Source organism: Aethalodelphis obliquidens, unplaced genomic scaffold (assembly GCF_003676395.1).
Source record: "Aethalodelphis obliquidens isolate GAN/ISIS:26980383/991018 unplaced genomic scaffold, ASM367639v1 scaffold9, whole genome shotgun sequence".
Lineage (NCBI taxonomy): Eukaryota > Metazoa > Chordata > Mammalia > Artiodactyla > Delphinidae > Aethalodelphis > Aethalodelphis obliquidens.
In genome coordinates, this window is record NW_020837953.1 from 402,434 (window position 1) to 428,324 (window position 25,891).

Here is a 25,891-nt window from a genome sequence, read left to right on the forward strand (position 1 = left end):
TATTCTTTGGATAAATACCCAGAAGTGGAATAGCTGGATCATATGGTAGTTTTCTCCATACTGTTTGTCTTTTCTTTTCTTTTTTTAAAATAAATAAATTTATTTATTTATTTACTTTTGGCTGTGTTGGGTGTTCATTGCTGCACGGGCTTTTTCTAGCTGTGGCGAGCGGGGGCTACTCTTCATTGCGGTGCATGGGCTTCTCATTGCGGTGGCTTCTCTTGTTGTGAAGCACAGGCTCTAAGTGCATGGGCTTCAGTAGTCGTGGCATGCGGGCTCAGTAGTTGTGGCTCACGAGCTCAGTAGTTGTGGCTCGCAGGCTCTAGAGTGCAGGCTCAGTAGTTGTGGCACACGGGCTTAGTTGCTCCGCAGCATGTGGGATCTTCCCAGACCAGGGCTCAAACCTGTGTCCCCTGCATTGGCAGGCAGATTCTTAACCACTGCACCACCAGGGAAGTCCATCCATACTGTTTTTCATAGTGGCTGCTCTAATTTACATTTCCACCAACAATATATGAGGGTTCCCTTTTCTCCACATCCTCTTCAACATCTTGTCTTTTCTTGTTTTTATGATAATAGCCATTCTAATATGTGAGGTGATATCTCATTGTGGTTTTAATTTGCATCTCTCTGATGATTGAACATCTTTTCAAGTGCCTGTTGGCCATGTCTTAAATGGAAAAATGTCTGTTTAGATCCTCTGTCCATTTTTTAATCAGGTTGTTTGTTTTGTTTTTATTGAGTTGTATGATAGGAATTGCACTGAATCTGTAAATTGCTTTAGGTAATGTGTATTTTAACAATGTTAATTCTTCCAATCCATGAGCATGGGATATTTTTACATTTCTTTGTGTTTTCTTCAATTTATTTCAATAATGTCTTACAGTTTTTAGTATACAGGTCTTTCATCTCCTTGGTTAAACTTATTCCTAGGTATTTTATTATTTTTGTTGCAATTATAAATAGGATTGTTTTCTTAATTTCTTTTTCTGCTAGTTTGTTAGTGTATAGAAACACAACATATTTTTGTATATTGATTTTTTTACCCTGCTGTTTTACTGTATTTGTTTATTATTTCTAATAGTTTTTGGTGGAGTCTTTAGGGTTTTCTATATATAAAATTATGTCATCCACAAATAGTGACAGTTTTACTTCTTTCTTGCCTTTTATTTCTTTTTCTTGCCTAATTGCTCTGGCTAGGACTTCCAATATTATGTTGAATAAGAGTGATGAGAGTGGGCATCCTTGTCTTGTTCCTGATCTTAAAGGGATAGCTTTCAATTTGTCACTGTTGAATATGATGATAGCTGTGGGTTTGTTACATATGGCCTTTACTATGTAGAGGTACATTCCTTCTGTACTCATTTTATTGAAAGTTTTTATCATAAATGGATTTTGAATCTTTTCAAATGTTTTTCTGAGTCTTTTGAGGTGATCATATGGTTTTTATTCATTTTGTTAATATGGTGTGTCACATTGATTGATTTGTGGATGAATCATCCTTGCATCCCTGCAATAAATCCCATTTGATTATGGCATATAATCCTTTTAATGTATTGTTGTATTTGGTTTACTAATATTTTGTTAGGGATGTTTGCATCTATGTTCATCAGAGATATTGGGTTGTAATTTTCTCCTCTTGTGGTGTCCTTGTCTGGTTTTGGTAATGCTGGTTTTGCAAAATAAGTTAGGAAGCATCCCCTCCTCTTCAGTTTTTTGAAAGAGGTTGAGAAAGATAGGTATTAAATCTTTGAATGTTTGGTAGAATTCACCAGTGAAGCCATCTGGTCCTGGACTTTTGTTTTGGGGGAGGTTTTTGGTTAATGTTTCATCTCTTTACTAGTGATAGGTCTATTCAGATTTTCTATTTCTTACTGATTCAGTCTTGGAAAGTGGTATGATTCTAAGAATTTATCCATTTCTTCTAAGTTGTCCAATTTACTGACATACAGCCATTCATAATAGTCACTTATAATCCGTCATGTTTCTTTGGTATCCATTGTAACTTCTCCTCTTTCATTTCTGATTTTATTTATCTGAGTTGTCTTTTTTTTTGTTGTGAGTCTAGCTGAAGGTTTGTCAACTTTGTTTATCTTTTCAGAGAACCAGCTCTTAGTTTCATTGATCTTTTCTATTTTCTTTTTAGTCTCTATTTCATTTATTTCCACTCTGATTTTTATGTTTTCCTTCCTTCTGCTGACTTTGGGCTTTGTTTTTTCTCCTTTTTCTAGTTACTTTAGGTGTATGGTTACATTATTTGTGGTGTTTCTTGAGGTAGACCTGTATTTCTATAAACTGTCCTCTTAGTACTGATTTTGCAGTGTGTTTTCCTTAGATTTTCAGTATGTCATATTTTCATTTTCATTTCTCTTTAGGTACTTCTAAAATTTCTCCTTTAATTTTTTTCATTGATGCATTAGTTATTCAGTAGCATGTTGTTTAGTTTCCACATGTTTGTGATTTCTCCAGCTTTCTTCTTATAATTGATTTCTAGTTTCATACCATTGTGGTCAGAAAAGATGCTTGATATGATTTCAGTTTTCTTAACTTATTGAGACTTGTTTTGTGTCCCAGCGTATGGTTTATCCTTGAGAACATTCTGTGTGCACTTAAGTATGTGTATTCTGCAGATTTTGAATGGAATATTCTGTATACATACATCTATTATTAAGTCTCTTTGGTCTAGTGTTTCATTTAAGACCGACTTTTCCTCCTTCTCTTTCTGTCTAGATGATCTGTCTGTTGATGTACAGGGGGTGTTAAAGTTCTTATTCTGTTGCTGTCAGTTTCTCCCTTTAGATTTGTTAATAACGCTTTATATATATTTTGGTGCTATTTTGTTAGGTGCATATATATTAATAAATGTTATATCTTCTTGATGGGTTGTACCCTTTATCATTAGTATATAATGTCCATCCTTGCCTCTTATTAACTTTTTTGGTTTGAAGTCTGTTTTGTCTGATATGAGTATGGCTACACCTGCTTTCTTTTGGCTGCCATTTGCTTAGAGTATCATTTTACAGCCCTTTACTTTGCACTTATATTTATCTTTAGAACTGAGATGTGTCTCCTGGAGGCAGCATATAGTTGGGTCTTATTTTTTAATCCATCCAGCCACCCTGTGTCTTTTGACTGGTGAATTCAATCCATTTACATTTATTGTGATTTTTTTTTTTTTTTTGGCCACACCCTGCAGCATGTGTGATCTTAGTTGCCCAACCTGGGATCAAACCCATGCCCCCTGAGGTGGAAACATGGAGTCTTAACCACTGGACCACCAGGAAAGTCCCCATTTAGTGTGATTATTGATATATGAGGACTTGGTATTGACATTTTATCTTTTCTCTTCTGGTTTTTCTATAGTTCCATTGTTTCTTTTTCCTTGCATTTCTGTCTGCTGTTTCACTTTTGTGGTTTTCTATGATGTTTTTCTTAGTTTTCTCTTTTTTTATGTTTTGTGTCTCTGCACTAGATTTTTGTTTTGTTATCATGAGGTTTGTATAAATGTTTTAAATTTAAAATAGTCCTTTTTCTGCTGGTAGTATCTTATCCTAATATGCCTCTACAGGTTTCATCCTTTTCCTCTTCTCCTTTTATGTTTTTGTTGTCACAAGTATGTCTCAACACAAAATGCTGTGAGTTTGTTACCAAATTGACATAGCTGTAGTTATTTTTAGTGCTTTTTTTCCCACCCTTTATCCTTTGCTGTAATTAAGTGTTTACAACCTATTCTGATATACAGTTGCAATTTTCTGATTCTGTCTATTTATTACCTTACTCAATGTTTTGTGTACTTTTGCCTTTTCATTTCAGGTAGAAGAGCTGCTTTCAACATTTCTTGTTAGGCAGGTGTAGTGGTGATAAACTCCTCAACTTTTGTTTGTCTGGGAATGCCTTTATTTCTCCTTTCTGTCTGAATGATACCTTTGCTGTATAGAGTATTCTTGGCTGACAATTTTAATCTTTCAATATTCTGAGTTTGTCATTCAACTCTCTTCTGGCCTGTAGAGTTTCTGCTGAGAAATCTGCTGATAGCCTCATGTGGGTACCTTTGTAGGTTATTGTCTTCTTCTTTTTCTTTTTTTTTTTTTCCTGGCTGCCTGTAAAATTCTTTCTTTGTCATTGACTTTTGACAATTTTAATATAATGTGTCTTGGAGAAGGTCTTCCTGTTTTGAGATAAGTAGGTGTTCTATTAGCTTCATGGGCTCGTATATCTAGTTCCATTCCCAGATTTTAGAAGTTCTCAGCTATTATTTCCTTAAATAGGCTCTCTGTTCCCTTCTCCCTCTCTTTTCTTTCTGGGATACGCATTGTCCTTATGTTGCCTTTCTAATGGAGTTGGATAGTTCTTGTAGAGTTTCTGCAGTTAAAACAAAAATCTTAGCTCTCTCCTCTTTTACCTGAATCGTATCTCAATTTCTGTCTTTGAGTTCGCTAATTCTCTCTTCCATGTGTTCTACTCTATTTCCAATGCTTTCTAATGCCGTTCTTCATGTTGTTTATTGAGTTCTTCAGCTCCATAACTTCTGTTTGGTTCTTTTTTAGAGTTTCAATCTCTTTGATAAAGTATTCCTTCTGTTCATTAATTTTATTCCTTAGTTCACTGAACCGTCTTTTCTGTTTTCTTATATATAGCTTGTTGAGTTTCTTTCTGATACCTGTTTTGAATTCTCTGTCAGTTAGACCACAGTCTTCTGTGACTTTAGTTTCTGGAGAACTGTCATTTTCTTTTTCTGATACTGTGTTACTGTGCTTTTTCATAGTGCTTGGTGAGTTGTTCCTTTGCTGGCGCGTTTGAAATAGTGAATACCTTTCTTATTTAGGTAAACCTTTATTTACTTTGATTCTAACAGTTCAACAGGTTGGTAATTAGAGTCCTTTCTTTTGTTTTTCAGTAGGTGGCGCTATAGCATAAGTTATAGCTTAGTTTATCTTACCTGAGTGCTTCTGGCTATATTTGAGAATTGGCACTTTCCACCCTCCATCACCTTTGCCAGAGACGTCGTCAGTGCCCTCATCATCACTGCTTGTTCCTCTGGGGTTACTGGTGCCTTGAGATGGCGGGTGCCTCTGCCATATGTGGGGTTGCCTACAGCAGTTGTGGGCACTGCTGTAGCGGTGAGGGAAGGGGGAATGGGGAGAAGGAGCCAGGTTTGGGTGTGCTGTGGGGGAGAGCAGAGTCACAGGTACCACTATGGCCCTTCCAGTCTTTCTTAAGCCTGTTCTGTTCTGTCTTTTGCCCTCATCATTACCAGAATTGCTCTTGCTGAGGTCACTAAAGATCTCCTCTTGGTTAAATTTAGTAGTAAATTCTCAGGCATTCTTACGTCATTCATCAGTCACATTTGGCACAGTTGATCACTCTGTTCTTAATACACTGTCTTCACTTGACTTTCCAAGATACCACACTCTTTTGGTTTTACTTCTTCCTCACTGTTAGCTCCTTCATGGTTTCTTCTCTGCTTGATATGGAAAGGTTTGTTGTACATTATTGTGACAGTAGGTCACAAATGCTCCCCTACAGTCTATCTTCAGCACAGCAGCTAGAGTGATTATTTTAAAATCTAAATCAGATCTCACTCCACACCTCTACTTACCTCTGCAGTAGCTTCACATATCTCTCAGAGTAAAAGACAGAGTTTTTACTTAATGATGATATTCAAGGCCTTGCGTGATTTGCCTTCTTTGCCCCCTATTATCTCTGACCTCGTCTCCTACTACTCTTCCCCTCTCTTACTCCACTCCTGCTGCACTGTCAGGTATGCTGCCTTTGCAACAGCGATATTTTTGGCTGGAACACTCTTCCCTCAGAGGTATGGCATGGTTAAGTCACTTACTCTAGATTATAAGCTCTTTAGGCATCAGGGATCTTTGTCTCTTGTTCATTAATATATTCCAATAGCCTAAGATAGTGCCTGGCACTCAGTAGCCACCCAAAAAGCATTAATTGAGTGGATGAATGAACCAGTTAACAACTAATAATAATTAACAGTTTTATTTTCTAAAATGTTTACATGTTGGAAATAATATGAATGTGACATTCATGTTCCAATTCTGTGCAGAAATGGCTATTCATACAAGGTGGCGGTTGCACTGTCTCTTTTTCTTGGATGGTTAGGAGCAGATCGATTTTACCTTGGATACCCTGCCTTGGGTGAGTATGTTTCATTTAAAAAAAATTCTTGTGAAACTTGTAGGTTAATGTACCTACTCTTATAGATTAAATCTCTGCATACTATTAATAGTTACAAGTTCCATGTAGCTGGAGTTGAAAGGTCAGTGTTCTTCTGTGAGTATAGAGCTAGCAATTAGCTCTGTAGTTAACTTGGATAAGAAATTGACTTTTCTTGTGTTTTCTTCTTTATGAAAACACACACTCAAGATAGTGTAGTCACTAATTAGAACAGTAGACTTGAGCTGTCATTACTAGTGCTGGGCACACAGTGGATGTTCAATAAATGTTTTATGAATAAATGCATATCTTTTCCTATCCCTCCAAAAAATGTTTGCCTTCTACGTGAACCTCTATAAGTGTTGATTTTGGAGTAGAAACTACTTCTTTCAGGAGAAGTTGGTGTTGGAACTACAGCAGCCAGCATGAGCTGGTGTGGAGCCTGGTTATTACCCTTAGCATCCCTCCCCATACCTTCCTCCTAGCTATAATCTTTACATTTACCATAGTTGCTAATGCTTATGAAAACTACTTACATTTGATGATAGCTTTTGTTTAAATAATACTTTCACATGCCTGCCCTTATTTACACCTGAAAACTCTCTGAGTTTATCATCCAGTTTAAATCTTCTTTAACAGGTAGGGAAATTGTCACCAGAGAGGTTAAGGGATTTACTGACTCTGGAGGCCTTGCTTTATACTGTAACATATTTGTTGTTATCATCACTGTTTTATGGATAGCGAAATTGTCATGAGATTAAGAGATTTACCCAAGGACACTCAGCTAGTGACCTGACTTTGAACCCAAATATTCTGGCTCAAGAGATCATGCTTTATTTACTGTAGTACTTTGCTTCTGTATTAGCCCTTCACTGAGCAAATTTAAAGTTTCTGAATGCTCTGCTTTCTAGCTAGCAAAGCTAATCTTATTCTTTCCATGTTGCTACCCACCAGAGATCAAAGAGGAATTTTCACTGTGGGGTTGGTGGGAATTATATTTCTGTTAACCTTAACTGGAACTCAGTGTTATAAGGTCATAAATAGAAGTCATAGTTTAAAATACTATATACCTGAAATTTTTTCAGTTAACAAACATTTATTCAAAATTTACTTGCTGTTAAGTAAGTAATGAAGTTCTCTGGAAATAACGATGGAGATCACAGTTCATACTGGTTAGACGAAAATAAGTAATAAATGGTAGGCCAATTTGTGCTACAGCACTGTTACAGAAGTGTAGTAAAGTGCTATGAGAGCAGAGGAAAAAAGACTGATTTAGTCAGCCTTAGGATGTTAGGGAAAACTTGTTGGATGAGGGGACATTTGCACTAGGTTTTTAAGGATGAACAGATTAGAGATTTAGGGCATTACAGGGAACAGCATGTGCAAAAGCATAGGGTGTGAAAGAGCACATGTGCAGTGTTGAGAAAATGGTGGATAATTTAGCCTATGGTGTAGGAAGAAACGTGGCAGAACATGAAAAGTGATTGCAGAGGTAGCCAGTGGTCAGATTATAAAAGGCTTTGAGAAAGAATTCCCTGGTTGTTTAGTGGTTAGGATTCGGCGATTTCACTGTTGTGGGCCCGGGTTTGATCCCTGGTCAGGGAACTAAGATCCCACAAGCCGTGCAGTGTGGCCAAAAAAGAAAAAGACTTTGAGTGTCTTGTTCTGGAGTTTGGACTTTACCCTTTAAACATCAGAAGGCATAAAAGTTTTTAATCAGAGGAGTGTCATGGTCAGGTTTATATTTCAGGAAGATGATACTGGAGAAATTGTGGGAAATGGCTTTGAACGGAGAAAGACTGGTGGCAGAGGAAGCTAAAAAGAGATGGATGCAGTAGTCCTGGCCTGAGGGAAGGAGAAATACTATTTCTTTGAACAGTTTATTCTATGATGATTTTGAATAGTAAATATATTTTAAATATTTGGTTTAATGAGTGACTTTTTAGCTTCCTGTGATGAGTGTCAAATGAGCTGTCATGTCATATGGTCTAAGTTAATTTTTTTGACTTATTGCAGCACATAATAACATGTTGGTTTGTATATTATGATTTTCTTTTCCTACAAAATAAAACTCTAGGTTATAAAGCTCCATATAAAGCTCTGTATAGTGACTCTGGTTCGTGAATGTTAGTTCCCTGCCAGGAGCTCCCTTTCTCCAACCACTGCTACTCCAATCTATTAATTAATTTCAGTCAAAGAGAACCTTTCAGTTTGAGGCTGAGATTCTATAAATTTACAAATGTAATTTTTACATTTGACTTTATTTCTTAGTGTAAAAATCTTTAAGTAACTTTATTATTACAACAACCTTTGGATGTTCATTAATTCAAGTTTTTTGACTGTTGGCTTAAGATACAACTTTCTCAAGATTGTTAAGTCTGTCACTTCTCATTCATCTGCTTCTGAATTTTCTTCCATTCTCTTTATTCTGCTGGGTTTATGGCTTTAAAAATCCCTTTACTATCCTTTAATGGGGTCCTGGAGTGAGAGGAGTTAAGAGGACATGTCAAATACATTATTTTTAACTGAAAGTTCTTATATCTCTTCAAGCATTCAAATATTTTTATCCCTATCTTACTGACATTTAAGCTATATAAATGTGAAGGATTTTGATGTTTTATCAATTTAATCTAATATGTAAAATTACCGTGTTTGTAAACTTAAAACATTTAAATGTTTTTAATTAAGTTTTAATTTTTACTAAGAATCCAAGGTTAAAGAATTTTGGTATTCAATTAAAATGATTACTGCCATTTAAAAAAATTCTTAAATGGAGAATGCAATGTTGACTGGTATGAAAATAGTTACAGGCAGAGCCTAAAACTATTTTTCTTATAATCTTATTTAATCTTTCTTCATGGTAATTAAAAGCAGTGATAGTATATTTATAGATAACTTTTTTTTTTTAACATCTTTGTTGGAGTATAATTGCTTTACAATGGTGTGTTACTTTTCTGCTGTATAACAAAGTGAATCCGCTCTGTGCATACGTATATCCTCATATCCCCTCCCTCTTGTGTCTCCCTTCCACCCTCCCTATCCCACCACTCTAGGTGGTCACAAAGCACTGAGATGATCTCCGTGTGCTATGCAGCTGCTTCCCACTAGCTATCTGTTTTACATTTGGTAGTGTACATATGTCAGTGCTACTCTCTCACTTTGTCCCAGCTTACCCTTCCCCTTCCCCGTGTCCTCAAGTCCATTCTCTATGTCTGCATCTTTATTCCTGTCCTGACGCTAGGTTCTTCAGAACCATTTTTTTTTTTTTAGATTCCATATATATGTGTTAGCATACGGTATTTGTTTTTCTCTTTCTGACTTAACTCACTCTGTATGACAGACTCTAGGTCCATCCACCTCACTACAAATAACTCAATTTCTTTTATTTTTATGCTTGAGTAATTTTCCATTGTATATATGTGCCACATCTTCTTTATCCATTCATCTGTCGATGAACACTTAGGTTGCTTCCATGTCCTGTAAATAGTGCTACAGTGAACATTGTGGCACATGTCTCGTTTTGAATTGTGGTTTTCTCAGGGCATCTGCCCAGTAGTGGGATTGCTGAGTCAATGGTAGTTCTATTTTTAGTTTTTTAAGGAACCTCCATACTGTTCTTCGTAGTGGCTGTATCAATTTACATTCTCACCAACAGCGCAAGAGGGTTCCTTTTTCTCCACAACCTCTCCAGCATTTATTGTTTGTAGATTTTTTGGTGATGGCCATTCTGACCAGTGTGAGGTGATACCTCACTGTAGTTTTGATTTACATTTCTCTAATGATTAGTGATGTCGAGCATCTTTTCATGTGTTTGTTGGCAATCTGTATATCTTCTTTGGAGAAATGTCTATTTAGGTCTTCTGCCCATTTTTGGATTGGGTTGTTTGGTTTTTCCATATTCAGCTGCATGAGCTGCTTATATATTTTGGAGATTAATCCTTTGTCAGTTACATTGTTTGCAAATATTTTCTCCAATTCTGAGGGTTGTCTTTTCATCTTGTTTGTGGTTTCCTTTGCTGGGCAAAAGCTTTTAAGTTTCATTAGGCCCATTTGTTTATTTTTGTTTTTATTTCCATTTCTCTAGGGTGTGGGTCAAAAAAGATCTTGATGTGGGCTTCCCTGGTGGCACAGTGGTTGAGAGTCTGCCTGCCGATACAGGGGACATGGGTTCGTGACCCGGTCCGGGAAGATGCCGCAGAGCCGCTGGGCCCGTGAGCCATGGCTGCTGAGCCTGTGCGTCTGGAGCCTGTGCTCCACAACGGGAGAGGTCACAATAGTGAGAGGCCCGTGTACCGCAAAAAAAAAAAAAAAAAAAAAAAAAAGGTCTTGCTGTGATTTATGTCATAGAGTGTTCTTCCTATGTTTTCCTCTAAGAGTTTGATAGTGTCTGGCCTTACATTTAGGTCTTTAATCCATTTTGAGTTTATTTTTGTGTATGGTGTAAGGAAGTGTTCTAGTTTCATTCTTTTACATGTAGCTGTCCAGTTTTCCCAGTACTACTTATTGAAGGGGCTGTCTTTTCTCCATTGTATATTCTTGCCTCCTTTATCAAAGATAAGGTGACCATATGTGCATGGGATTATCTCTGGGTTTCTGTCCTGTTCCATTGATTTCTATTTCTGTTTTTGTGCCAGTACCATACTGTCTTGATTACTGTAGCTTTGTAGTATAGTCTGAAGTCAGGAAGCCTGATTCCTCCAGCTCCATTTTTCTTCCTCAAGATTGCTTTCGCTATTCGGGGTCTTTTGTGTTTCCATCCAAATTGTGAAATTTTTTGTTCTTGTTCTGTGAAAAATGCCAGTGGTAGTTTGATGGGGAGTGCATTGAATGTGTAGACTGCTTTGAGTAGTATAGTCATTTTCACAATGTTGATTCTTCCAATCCAAGAACATGGTAAATCTCTCCATCTGTTTGTATCATCTTTAATCTCTTTCATCAATGTCTTATAGTTTTCTGCATACAGGTCTTCTGTCTCCTTAGGTAGGTTTATTCCTAGGTATTTTATTCTTTTTGTTGCACAGGTAAATGGGAGTGTTTCCTTAAGTTCTCTTTCAGATTTTTCATCATTAGTGTATAGGAATGCAGCAGATTTCTGTGTGTTAATTTTGTATCCTGCTACTTTACCAAATTCATTGATTAGCTCTAGTAGTTTTCTGGTAGCATCTTTAGGATTCTCTATGTATAGTATCATGTCATATGCAAAGTGACAGTTTTACTTCTTTTCCGATTTGGATTCCTTTTATTTCTTTTTCTTCTCTGATTGCTGTGGCTGAAACTTCCAAAATTATTTTGAATAATAGCGGTGAGAGTGGGCAACCTTGTCTTGTTCCTGATCTTAGAGGAAATACTTTCAGTTTTTCACCATTGAGATTGATGTTGGCTGTGGGTTTGTCATATATGGCCTTTCTTAATGTTGAGGTGGGTTCCCTTTATGCCTTCTTTCTGGAGAGTTTTTATCATAAATGAGTTTTGAGTTTTGTCAAAAGCATTTTCTACATCTATTGAGATTATCATATTGTTTTTATCCTCCAATTTGTTAATATGGTTTATCACATTGATTGACTTGCGTATATTGAAGAATCCTTGCATTCCTGAGATAAACCCCACTTGATCGTGGTATAGGATCCTTTTAATGTGCTGTTGGATTCTGTTTGCTAGTATTTTGTTGAGGATTTTTGCATCTATGTTCATCAGTGATATTGGCCTGTAGGTTTCTTTCTTTGTGACATCTTTGTCTGGCTTTGGTATTGGTGGTGGTGGCCTCGTAGAATGTGTTTGGGAGTGTTCCCCCCTCTGCTATATTTTGGAAGAGTTTGAGAAGGATAGGTGTTAGCTCTTCTCTAAATGTTTGATAGAATTCACCTGTGAAGCTATCTGGTCCTGGGCTTTTATTTGTTGGAAGCTTTTTAATCACAGTTTCAATTTCAGTGCTTGTGACTGGTTTGTTTTTATTTTCTGTTTCTTCCTGGTTCAGTCTCGGAAGGTTGTGCTTTTCTAAGAATTTGTCCATTTCTTCCAGGTTGTCCATTTTATTGGCATATAGTTGCTTGTAGTGATCTCTCATGGTCCTTTGTGTTTCTGCAGTGTCAGTTGTTACTTCTCCATTTTCATTTCTACTTCCATTGATTTGTCTTCTCCCTTTTTTCTTGATGAGTCTGGCTAATGGTTTATCAATTTTGTTTATCTTCTCAAAGAGATAGCTTTTAGTTTTGTTGATCTTTGCTACTGTTTCCTTCATTTCTTTTTCATTTATTTCTGATCTGATCTTTATGATTTCTTTCCTTCTAACTTTGGGGGTTTTTTGTTCTTCTTTCTCTAATTGCTTTAGGTGTAAGGTTATGTTGTTTATTTGAGATGTTTCTTCTTTCTTGAGGTAGGATTGTATTGCTGTAAACTTCCCTCTTAGAACTGCTTTTGCCGCATCCCATAGGTTTTGGGTCATTGTGTTTTCATTGTCATTTGTTTCTAGGTATTTTTTTGATTTCCTCTTTGATTTCTTCAGTGATCTCTTGGTTATTTAGTAGCATGTTGTTTAGCCTCCATTTGTTTGTATTTCTTATAGTTTTTTTCCTGTAATTGGTATCTAGTCTCATAGCACTGTGGTCAGAAAAGATACTTGATACGATTTCAATTATCTTAAATTTACCGAGGCTTGATTTGTGGCCCAAGATATGGTCTATCCTGGAGAATGTTCCATGAGCACTTGAGAAGAAAGTGTATTCTGTTGTTTTTGGATGGAATGTCCTATAAATATCAATTAAGTCCATCTGTTTAATGTGTCATTTAAAGCTTGTGTTTCCTTATTTATTTTCATTTTGGATGATCTGTCCTTTGGTGAAAATAGGGTGTTAAAGTCCCCTATTATGATTGTTAGTGTTGATTTCCCCTTTTATGGCTGTTAGCATTTGCCTTATGTATTGAGGTGCTCCTGTGTTGGGTGCGTAAATATTTACAATTGTTATATCTTCTTGGATTGACCCCTTGATCATTATGTAGTGTCCTTCTTTGTCTCTTGTAATAGTCTTTATTTTGAAGTCTATTTTGTCTGATATGAGACTTGCTACTCCAGCTTTCTTTGATTTCTATTTGCATGGAATATCTTTTTCCATCCCCTCACTTTCAGTCTGTATGTGTCCCTAGGTCTGAAGTAGGTCTCTTGTAGACAGCATATATATGGGTCTTGTTTTTGTATCCCTTCAGCAAGCCTATGTCTTTTGGCTGGAGCATTTAATCCATTCACGTTGAAGGTAATTATCGATATGTATGTTCCTATGACCATTTTCTTAATTGTTTTGGGGGTTTTTTTGGTAGGTCCTTTTCTTCTCTTGTGTTTCCCACTTAGAGAAGTTCCTTTAGCATTTGTTGTAGAGCTGGTTTGGTGGTGCTGAATTCTCTTAGCTTTTGCTTGTCTGTAAAGCCTTTGATTTCTGCATCGAATCTGAATGAGATCCTTGTTGGGTAGAGTAATCTTGGTTGTAGGTTCTTACCTTTCGTCACTTTAAGTATATCATGCCACTCCCTTCTGGCTTGTAGAGTTTCTGCTGAGAAATCAGCTCTTAACCGTATGGGAGTTCCATTGTATGTTATTTGTCATTTTTCCCTTGCTGTTTTCAATAATTTTTCTTTGTCTTTAATTTTTGCCAATTTGATTACTATGTGTCTTGTCGTGTTTCTCCTTGGATTTATCCTGTACGGGATTCACTGCACTTCCTGGACTTGGGTGGCTATTTCCTTTCCCATGTTAGGGAAGTTTTTGACTATAATCTCTTCAAATATTTTCTCGTACCCTTTCTTTTTCTGTTCTTCTTCTGGGACCCATATAAGTCGAATGTTGTTGCATTTAATGTTGTCCCAGAGGTCTCTGAGACTGTCCTCAATTCCTTTCATTCTTTTTTCTTTATACTGCTCCCTGGCAGTTATTTCCATTATTTTATCTCCCAGCTCACTTATCCATACTTCTGCCTCAGTTATTCTGTTATTGATTCCTTCTAGAGCATTTTTAATTTCAGTAATTGTGTTGTTCATCATTGTTTGTTTGCTCTTTAGTTCTTCTAGATCCTTGTTAAATGTTTCTTTTATTTTCTCCATTCTGTTTCCGAGATTTTGGCCCATCTTTACTGTCATTACTCTGAATTCTTTTTCAGGTAGGTTGCGTATTTTGTCTTCGTTTATTTGGTCTTGTAGGTTTTTGCCTTGCTCCTTCGTCTGTGACATATTTGTTGTCATTCCATACTTTTTTTAATGGGTGGTGGTGTATTCCTGTCTTACTGGTTGCATGGCCTGAGACGTACAGCACTGGAGCTTGCTGACAGTTAGATAGAGCCAGGTCTTGTTGCTGAGATGAGGACCTCCAGTAGGCCTCACTCTGATTGATATTCTCTGGTGTCTGAGGTTCTCTGTTATTCCAGCAATTTGGACTCGGAGCTCCCACCACAGGAGCTCAGGCCTGACCTCCAGCCTGGGAACCAAGATCCCGCAAGCTTTGTGGCATGGTTAAAAAAATAAATAAATGAAAAAGAAAGAAAAAAAGGAGCAATATAATATCAAAGAATAAAAAACAAAATGAAATTAGAAAGATAAAATATATATTAGCAAAATAAAACTATAATTGAAACAACAAATTAAAAGCACAACAGAAAAAGAAAGAAAAAAAAGGGTGGGGTGGGGAAATAAGCCAAAAAGGGAGAACAATAACAAAATATAAAGGATAAAATAAAATTAGAAAAATAAAAGATTTATTATGAAAAATAAAAGTATAAAAGAATCAACAACAGTGAATCAACAAGGTAAAACAGACCCCAGTCCGGTCACTGGGGTTCCTCCAGTCCCCTTAGGTTTCTGTGTCCCCCCCCGGTGCCTGGTAGGTGCCCTAGTTGTGAGGAGGCACGAATTCCACGTCCTCCTAGTACACCACCTTGACACTGCCCCTTTATAGATAGCTTTTTAAAATCCTTTCGATACCATTTATGATCACTGGAATTTTATAAGAACCAAATAAATAATGCAGATATGATGAAGCTTGTTCTTAAGTAATTTCTTTTTTTTTTTTTTTTTTTTTTTTGCGGTACGCGGGCCTTTCACTTTTGTGGCCTCTCCCGTTGCAGAGCACAGGGTCCAGACGCGCAGGCTCAGCAGCCATGGCTCATGGGCCCAGCCGCTCCGCGGCATATGGGATCTTCCCGGACCGGGGCACAAACCTATGTCCCCTGCATTGGCAGGCGGACTCTCAACCACTGCGCCACCAGGGAAGCCCAGTAATTTCTTTTTTTTCTTTTTTTTTTAACTGAAGTATAGTTGATTTACAGTGTTTCAGATGTACAGCAACGTGATTCAGTCATATATATATGTATATGTATAAATATATATGTATTTTTTTCTTTTAAAGATTCTTTTCCATTATAAGTTATTACAAGATATTGAATATAGTTCCCTATGCTATACAGTAGGTTTCTTTTTAAGTAATTTAGTGTTGAATGTGATACTTCGTTATATAAATTTTACTTTAGGATTAAGTAAGGGAAATGTGTTGAGGGTGAGATTAAATTAAATTTGATAAGATCCAAACATTCCTTTAAGAAAAATTTTCTTTCTAGGTATTTCAAATTTCTTTTTAGCCCAGAACTATTACTTTATGTATAGCTTTATTTCCTTTAATTGACTTATTGTTCCAGTGCTGCTTTAGCTGGAAGCCTTTTTTCACCATGAAGCCTTATTTTTCTAATATTCCATCTTTGTGTTTTTAACCATGTTAACATCTGTGATTTTTTTTTTTTTTTTTTTTTTTGCGGTACATGGGCCTCTCACTGTTGTGGCCTCTCCCGTTGCGGAGCACAGGCTCCGGACGCACAGGCTCAGCAGCCATGGCTCATGGGCCTAGCCACTCCGCGTCATGTGGGATCTTCCCGGACCGGGGCAAGAACCCGTGTCCCCTGCATCAGCAGGCAGACTCTCAACCACTGCGCCACCAGGGAAGCCCTGTGATTTTTTTAATATGCAGTAACTGGTATATTATGTTTTGTCCATTGTAGCATTAAAAGATTATGGATTCTCAAAGATAATAGCTCTTTTGGAGCAGTTAATGGGGGAGAGATACTCTTTTCATAGTGGTATTACTTTTAAGTGTAAATGTTTTCTTATTACGAGAATAACAAAATGTTGCATGTTTTTAAGCCCCAAACTTATAAATCTTTGGTTATATTATTCTTGTTTTCTTCTTGAGTTTGGAGTTACTAGTTTGCACTGGCGTATTATATCCACAGATTGTAGGACAAATAAAGGTAAAGGGATTTGTAGGTTAAACTCTTCTAAGATTTGAAAGCTCTCCTTTATAGTTATAGATACAAAAAGAATAGTGATAACTAATTACCAAATCGTTATAGAATGCTTGGGATTTGGCAAACAGCAACTTCAGTATGAAATAATCATCTGCATTCTCTAACATAGTTATACAGAAACAAAAGTATTTACAAGATTCAACCTGCAATAAAACAAAAAATACCAAAATTTTTTAGAATACCAAAAATGAATCTCTGTTCTTTTTATTTTATACCCAAATAAATTCTTTTATTGAATTTGTGTACTGTTTTTTTTCTTTTTATTTTTTTCGGTACGCGGGCCTCTCACTGTTGTGGCCTCTCCCGTTGTGGAGCACAGGCTCCGGACGCGCAGGCTCAGCATCCATGGCTCATGGGCCCAGCCGCTCCGCAGCACGTGGGATCTTCCTGGACCGGGGCACGAACCCGTGTCCCCTGCATCGGCAGGCGGACTCTCAACCACTGCGCCACCAGGGAAGCCCTGAATTTGTGTACTTTTAAATGTAAAGTTTAAGTTACTGAAGTATAAATAAAGTACACTAAAAGCATGACATTTATTAATGTCATCTGGCAGCAGAATCTTTTTGGAAAAATATATCTACAATAGTAATGGTTCAAGATAAAAATGGATCCTTCTTGATTGGAAACATTGTTAATTGGAATTAGAAAACAATCTCTAAAATCTAAATATAATATTTCTTTCCATAATAAGATAAGTAAATAGGGTCTGTACAAAGAGCCCTAAAAATTTTTACTTGGACAAAAAAGTCAGTCTACTTTTGGTAGTTCACTAATACCTCCCCATCTTTTAAAAACTGGTATTGGTGCTCAAAATAATGAAATCTGTAAGAGTAACGGTTTGCATTGTTTTTTGCCGAAAGCTTGGCCTCTGTACACCGGTGCCAAATTGAATCTCGGAGACAGAGTTTTGGGTGAAGGAGAAAAGAATAGCTTTATTGTTTTGCCAGCCAAAGGGGGACACAGTGGGCTCCTGCAGTCGAAAACTATGTGTCCCAACCCAGGAGGATTTGATGAGGTGTTTTATAGCAATAGTTCGAGGGTGGGGTTGCTGACAAGATTAGGGTGTGTACGGGGCCTGCACTTCTGTAATCTGGTCTCAGATAATCTTGATGAGCTTCTCTGGTTCCTGGCCTCAGGTAGTTTCTTGGCTGCTCCTCCCTTGATTAGCAGCTGTTTGAGTCCGCCCTTTAGAACTCAGAGGTGGTCATGGAGACTGGATCCTCTTCCCTACAAACAAGAAAACAGGGGACAGAAGGACTTCTGTGCCCAGGGGCCCCACAGGGTTCTGATCGTTTTCAGTTTTAATAAATGCTGTTTAGAATGTATGCTACTTTGTGTTTTTCAAGTTGCTCAGTGTTTGTTTACAAATAAGATAATTTACTATTGATATATTTTATTCCTTCAGTAGCCATATTGACTAGGCACAGAAATGACACAGCCCTGACTTCAAGTTGCTTGTGGAAGGAAGGATATAGGGGAAGTCAGACAAATAAATATATAATAAATCATACCATGGGATATGTGCTCTGCTGAAAGTTAAGGGCAGGGTGCTAGGGAGCATCTAGAGATGGCATTAAATTCATCCTGGGAGCATTAGAGAAAACTTTCCAGAAGTTTTAAGAAAGACTATTAGAAGTTAGCTAGGGGGCTTCCCTGGTGGCGCAGTGGTTGAGACTCCGCCTGCCGATGCGGGGGACACGGGTTCGTGTCCGGGTCCGGGAAGATCCCACATGCCGCGGAGCGGCTGGGCCCGTGAGCCATGGCCACTGAGCCTGCGCGTCTGGAGTCTGTGCTCTGCAACGGGAGAGGCCGCAGCAGTGAGAGGCCCAAAGAGAGTTAGCTAGATGATTGGGAATAGTGGGGGGCAGCAGAGGAGGCAAGGCAGAAGACAGCATAGCACATATAAATGCAGGTATGAGAGCACAGCCCATTGGAAGAGAACTTCGGGTAGTTTGACTGTAACACAGACAGAAGGAATTTGCAAGAGGAGGCTAGGTTAGATGATGCTACTGTAAATGATGTGGGTTTATGCTGTATAAATTTCTCAATTATAATAATAATTGTAATATAGTAGAAATAGTGGTAGCACAAGTAGCAGCTGGGCTAACATTTATCATATGTTTGCCATGTACCATGTACTATTCTAAGCTTTTACTTTGACTCATTATCTCTTAAAGTGCACATATTTAAAATGTACAGTTTTATAAGTTAGACATGTATACACCTGTGAAACAACCACCATGATCAAGATAATGACCATATCTGTCACTCCCCAAAGTGTCCTCATGCCTATTTGTAATCCCTGCCTCTTGGCCCTCCTTGTCCTGCTTTTTCCCAAGCAAGCACTCACCTGCTTTCCATCATTGATTAGTTTGCAGATTCCTTAAATGCTTAAATATCATCTTGGATCTGTTCTATAGTTTCTGAAAAGTGTTACTCCAGGAGTAGGTAAAATTTATCAAAGTTCCAAATACATGTATCTAACATTTTATCTAATATTTATCTAATTTATCTAATATTTTATCTGAACAGGAACCTGTCGTGTTCAATCTTCTGAAACATCCTTACAGAAGGGGTTTAGCAACTGAATATCTAGACTTTAATTGACTCACATCTTTCTCTGTTTTGTGTATTATCGTTACTTTGCCAGTAAATATACTTCTATATCATTGTTTTAAAATGACTTCATAGTATTTTCTCCTATTGTTAGGTCTATCTTAATTTCTTGAGACAATTTCTCCCTGTTAGATACTTAGATTGTTTCTAATTTTTTGATAGTCTTACAGCAGATATTTATTAAACTCTTACTTTCTGTCACGTACTGTTCCAGGAATTGACTTGAATAAGACAGATAAGAACCCTGCCTTTAAGAGTTTACATGGCATAGGAAGAAAGAGAATGAATGAACAAACCAATGAATGATTTCTGATCAGCACCATGACGGAAATAAATAGGGGAGATGTGATAACAGTGCTGGGGCTGCTACGGGGAGCAGCATGCTAGGTTACAAAGACTTCTCTGAAGAAGTAGCCTGAGATGAGAAGAGCTACAGGAAGAACATCACTGGAAGATGGGATGACAAGGGCAAAGGCTCTGACATGGTTACATTTTTTTCATAGAGTAGCAGTTCATTAAAGACAAACTTTTTTTGACCATTCTTAATATTCTTTTTGTAAACAAGTTGAAGGAAGGGAAACTCTGTGGTATTTCCAAAATGCTCTGTGAAGAGGGATACATTTCAGAAATAAAATAAGTGAGTGAATGGATATAGTACATATACTGAGTGAGTGGATAAAGTTCCTTGGGCAACTATAGTAAAATGCAATGAATGAAAAAAATAATTAAAGGAGTTGTTATGTAAGATAGTGGATAAAAAGTTAGGGGTCTTTAGGAGACAGAAAAGCTGAGAAAATTTATCTGTTCAACAAATATTGAGCATCTACCATGTGCCAGGCAATGTTGTAGGTAATAAGGACACAGAATTGAACAAGACATATAAAAGACCCTCCCCTAACAGGGCTTCCATGAGACAGATAGTAAACAATATAAAATATTAGGTAGGTAATAAGTATTTTGAAGAAAACTAAGTGCATAATTTTATATAGTATCTATATTTTAAGTTTTAATATCATTTCCAACATGTGTTATCACAGTACTTAAAACATTGTTCTACTGTATATCTAATACTAATAAGGGGTGGTGGGGTGGGTGGAAATCATCTAATTTACCTACATATTTCAGTCTTTTTTATGTATTTCCAAATGTGTGCAAGAGGTGATCTCATCCAGTCTTACAATTTTAGCTGATATATATTTGTAGTTGATGCTTAGAACTACCCTTTCACGAACAGTCTTGCTTCATACCATTTTTATATCTCAAATGGGATATCTGGAAAGCAGCTCAAGTTTAAATATAGAAGAGAGATTACTCATCCCACCCCCACCCCCAATCTGCCTCTTCTAATTTCATCATTATATTTTTGTGTTATATCATTGTATATGTCCTAGATTCTATGCTCTATTATCATCTATTTTAGTACCTTAACTTTATGGTTGGAACCAAGGACAGGTGTATATAGCTCACAGAATTGTTGATTTTGACTATTGGGCTAATAAAAAACATAAGATGCTTAGGGAAAAAGTACAATATAGGATAACTTCAAGATAATTGGGTAACTGATAGAATTTTGCTGTTTAACTACAAGATCAGTGTTTTTTTCTGATTATTTTTTCTGTGTCTTGACAGTCTGTCTATTTGAACTTCCTACTGTAAATGCATATTAAAATTTGGATCCATAATGTATTAAGTCTAAATAAATAAATAAGGATTTTAAGACTAAAAGATGTGCTGTAACTCTGGTGTAATGAGATTTAAAGGTTTATTTTCTTAGAAGTTTTGTAAGATTACAAAACTTTTAAGTTTTGTAAGATTACATTGAGTTTTTATTTCAGTTCTTATTATTTATTTAAGTGAATTAATTTTTTTTGGCTTTTCTATGTAGAGGGCCCTTTAAACTTTTCTCATATTTTCAGGTGAAGATTTGATTTTTTTTTAATAGTGTTTATTTATTTTTACATGTTGACAGTTTGCTTTATTTATTTATTTATTTATTTATTTATTTATGGCTGTGTTGGGTCTTCGTCTCTGTGTGAGGGCTTTCTCTAGTTGTGGCAAGCGGGAGCTGCTCTTCATCACGGTGCGCGGGCTTCTCACTATCGCGGCCTCTCTTGTTGCAGAGCACGGGCTCCAGACACGCAGGCTCAGTAGTTGTGGCTCATGGGCCTAGTGCCCTGCGGCATGTGGGATCTTCCCAGACCAGGGCTCGAACCCGCATCCCCTGCATTGGCAGGCAGATTCTCAACCACTGCACCACCAGGGAAGCCCAAGATTTGATTTTTTTTAAGTGTTATTTTTATATTGCCAATATAAAGCATTTGTGTTATATGTAATGGTTTATTGGGAAATGGAAAAGTTTATTAATATTTATAAGACTTTCCAGGTTGTAAATGACTTTACCTTCTTTTCTAGGTTTGTTAAAGTTTTGCACTGTAGGATTTTGTGGAATTGGGAGCCTAATTGATTTCATTCTTATTTCAATGCAGGTAAGTTAGTTTCAATCTAGAAGATGAACTACTTTTACATTCAAATTTGTGTTCTGTGATATGTATGTTAGAAAGCAGTTAGGAATGCTTTTTCAATGTTTCTTCAGATGCTAGATCTAAAGGATCACGGCCATGTTTTCAAGTTGCATTTCCCAACCTGTGCCAATTAGCAGTTCTAAAAGACATAAGACCTTCATTAACAAGGATTCTGTGCTCTAATATGATTTGTAAATGTGAGTTCGGCTGAGTTATAGAGATTTCTTTACTGGAGAACTCAGAATCTTTATAGTTTGTATTATGAATCTCTAAGTGGGATTGAGGTTATATTTCAGGCTTATTTTTTCTTTTCCTGTTACAGCCACATTGTCAATTACTATAATAGGATACTGATGGGAATCTGATATTTACATATGAATATGTGGAGGCAGAAACAAGATTTTTTTTGCACTGGAAAGGTACTCTATACTAGCGTTCTCTTGGTTGCAAATTGTAGAAACTGAAATGCAGCTAGCTTAAGCCAAAAAGAGAAAAGGAATTTCTGGGCACTCTGTGGAAAATCTAGGAGAGGGGCTGGTCTCAGGCAAGACCCAATTCATATAATCAAATGATGTGTTCAGGACTCTCCTGCTCTTCATCTCTGCTTCTCTGTGTTAGCCTCGTTTTCTCCTGCTGCAGTGGTTTGTGAAATGCTCTTCTTACGCGTTTAAAAGTGCCACCAGATGTTTTCTATTAAATTATACTGAACTGGTTGTGGTTAACTCATGAGGATTCTTAAAGAGATGAATTTATCACAACAAATGTCACAAAACAGCATTTCAGTAAGCATTTATGGAGCACCTAATGTCTTCAGTAAATGTGTCAGTATGTATTTAGATTATCATCAGTTTTGCTCTTCTTTCTCAGACAGTATTTCCACTCCTCAATTCTGTCTGCTTGATGTTATCCTTATGCTTTAAAAGAAAGTCAAAATCTAGATTTTTGGTAACATACTGTGAGGAGGGGACCATACTGTGAGGAGGAGGCAACATATGGACCAATAAGATATCAGAATTAAACAAGGAAAATATTTGGTTTTAAAGTTGGAATTTTCCTGTCTTTATTCATAAACATATGCCTAACCAAATATCCTGCCTTCTCTGACTGTGGTACAGGCAAGCAGGCATGAAGAGGCTAAGGTACTTGTGCACATATGCTTGGAAATGGGTTTCTCTGAGGATCCAAGGAATTTAATGTATTATTGGGATTCTTTGAGATATACAGAATTCTACATCTTTAAAACCCAACCATTTAGTTAATATTTCACACTACGTTCTTTCTTTGATGATGTCAGTGCTTTGTAGCTTTATTTATGTCAAATTACAGAGCTTATTTGATTCAGCCACTATTTTCTAGTACATGTATACCTAAACTTTTCAGAACTAATAGTTCTTAAAGATCTAGAATTGAGACTATTATATCAACAAATTATTGAGGTAGAATTAGAATGTTTGAATTTCTACAGTATATTTCCCTAAATAAGACATTTTAATAGGGATGGCTACCTTAGACTGCTTTCAGATTAGGGGAACAATAAATCATTTTTCAAAAGTAGCCAAATAAGACATGTATCCTTATTCTACATGTTGTTTAATATACTTAACATGTGATGTTGACTACATTAATTTTAGAGAATTTTTTTCAGCCAAATAAGTTTTTACTATAAATATCATAAACTATGTTAATATTTTTGTCCTAAATATATTTTTCAATTTCTCATAAACCTTTTACATTCTATCATCTTTTTGTTTATTCTTCTTTCCTTACTCATTCTCTCCATCCCCAGTTTTTTTTTCTTTTTGCCATTAAATATTATTCCCCAGTGAGTTGCAATGTTTTTCTTTTGGGCTGTGATCCCAGAAACATATTGTGCATGAACTCAAGACCTATAAAAACATACTTTGCTTCACAGTGTTTATAACAAAAATCCAGGAAAATCCTCTTTTAAAAAATAGGCCTAGTTATTTCTTTTATATATATATATATATATATATATATATATATATATTTTTTTTTTTTTTTTTTAACGGTACACGGGCCTCTCACTGTTGTGGCCTCTCCTGTTGCGGAGCACAGGCTCCGGACGCGCAGGCCCAGCGGCCATGGCTCCCGGGACCAGCCGCTCCGTGGCATGTGGGATCTTCCCGGACCGGGGCACGAACCCATGTTCCCTGCATCGGCAGGCGGACTCTCAACCACTGTGCCACCAGGAAAGCCCCTATAATTTTTTTCTAAATTTATTTATTTGTTCTTTTTGTTTTGTTTTGTTTGGGCTGCATTGGGTCTTTGTTGCTTCGCCGAGCTTTCTCTAGTTGTGGTGAGCAGGGACTGCTCTTCATTGTGGTGCGTGGCTTCTCATCGTCTTGGCTTCTCTTATTGCGGAGCACGGGCTCTAGAGCACAGGCTCAGTAGTTGTGGCGCATGGGCTTAGTTGCTCCACGGCATGTGGGATCTTCCTGGACTAGGGCTCGAATCCATGTCCCCTGCATTGACAGGCGGATTTTTAACCACTGCTCCACCAGGGAAGCTGTAGTTATTTCATCTTTGAACTGAAACAATATAAAGTGTAACACATATATTACTAAAGTAAGTAAGCTTTAAATGTAGCTATATTTACTAAAAACACTTTGATGAATTTATCTGTTAGTAAACTTTTGAAGTTTCTTCTGTTTGTTTTTTGTTCTTAAAAAATATGCGGATGGCACTGTGTGAATGAATGGTATAAAACAATACATAGAATTAATTCTTTTGTGTATTCAACAAAATCTAAATCAGTGATGCATGGATAGCATACAGTTTTTCAATCATAGGCAACCATTGTATATAACTATATATAGTTGCTGTATATATAGTTATTCATAAGGCAGGTCTGAAGATTTTAAAATACTCATTGTTTTGTGCTTATATTTATATATATCATGAAGGATAGATTAGATAATTTGGTCTTTTATCAGGAAAAATATGAGAATATTTGATTTCATTTAAATCTCTTTTCTCACTCACACAATGAATAGTTTTAATTATACCAAAACAATTGATGTGTATTCCACCAACAAAAAGGAAAGAAAATTGATTGTGTTCAGTGGAGACAAGACAGCCACAAATCAGAAACATGAAGATGGGTACGGGGAAAATGGAAATATGCATTGGAATGTAGAAAGTTTTTGAAGGAAGTATGTCAGGGTTCTTCGTGACAATTTTTAAAAATTCTATGCATTGTGGAAGAAATTACTTTTATTTTCATTCCTATTAACATTGCAGACACAACATTGTAAAACAACTATACCCCAATTTAAAAAAAAAAAATTGCAGAGTAGATTCCTTAAAGAACTAATAACTATATAAGCAGCAAAATACACAAAGCAATGTTTTAAATTTTATAAATAAATTTATTAAATATCTCATTAGTTTGGCATTTAATATATGTAACTCATTTTAGCCCTGGGTTATATACTGCTTTTGTATTTTTTTTTAACTTTCACACACCAGGTTTGATTTTTCACACATAAATTTCTTGAGAAAAAAAGATTTTTATTAATCTCCTATAGCACTAATAGTATGCTCAACATAGAGTATGCTCTCAAAATTTTGCTGATTTAAGCTGAATGCAGTATACCTTGTGAAAAGTGTGGCTTTGTGCCAATTACAGGGAAGATGAGAGGCTGAAAATCATAGTTTAAAAAAAATGATTGCTCTTCTTTAGGGCTTTAAAGTTCTAAATTTCGTGGGTCACTTGAGAGGTAATGAACAAAAATAAAAGTTGGTATGATAAAGTAGAAATAGGTATAAGTTGGGGTCCTTGCCCTGAAGGAACTTAGAATCTTACCCTCCCCAAAGTGGTGTGAGAATAACATCCCACTTATAATCAGAAATATGTCCTTTGGAACTGCAAGCTGAAAATAAAAAGTTATCTTGATTTTATCTTGTTTAAATTCTTGAATTTTACTAAAAATTTTAAAAGCCTAGGCTTTTCAGTTTAGAGCATAAATAAGGCTCAGGTTAATAGGTTCACTTCTGTGTAAGCCAGTTTGTTTTGTCAAAGGCATATCCTATGCCCTTGCTCCGTGAAATACATGCCATTGATCAAAAGTACTAAACATGTAATCACCCTAAATCTATTTCCATTACTGCAAAAGTTGGTCAAAGTCCTTGATAGTTCACTAGGTGTAGGACAGCAATATATAAAAACTAGATATCAAGTCTTTCAAATAGTTCTCTGTATTATTTATTTAACCCTGGTGTGAT

At 36.5% G+C, this 25,891-nt stretch overlaps 1 protein-coding gene across 5 annotated transcripts in view; it reads left to right on the forward strand.

Moving 5' to 3' along the window:
- Positions 1–25,891, forward strand: part of TM2D1 (TM2 domain containing 1) — a 56,160-nt gene that overhangs the window by 16,136 nt on the left and 14,133 nt on the right. For 4 of the 5 annotated variants that reach the window (XM_027108345.1, XM_027108346.1, XM_027108347.1 and 1 more), the window contains 2 exons: positions 6,065–6,156; positions 21,537–21,610. In XM_027108345.1, the coding sequence (XP_026964146.1) occupies positions 6,065–6,156; positions 21,537–21,610 (166 nt within the window). Of the gene's footprint in view, positions 1–6,064; positions 6,157–21,536; positions 21,611–21,968; positions 22,066–25,891 lie in introns of all 5 variants that reach the window. The other variant, XR_003433193.1, reaches the window with a different exon arrangement.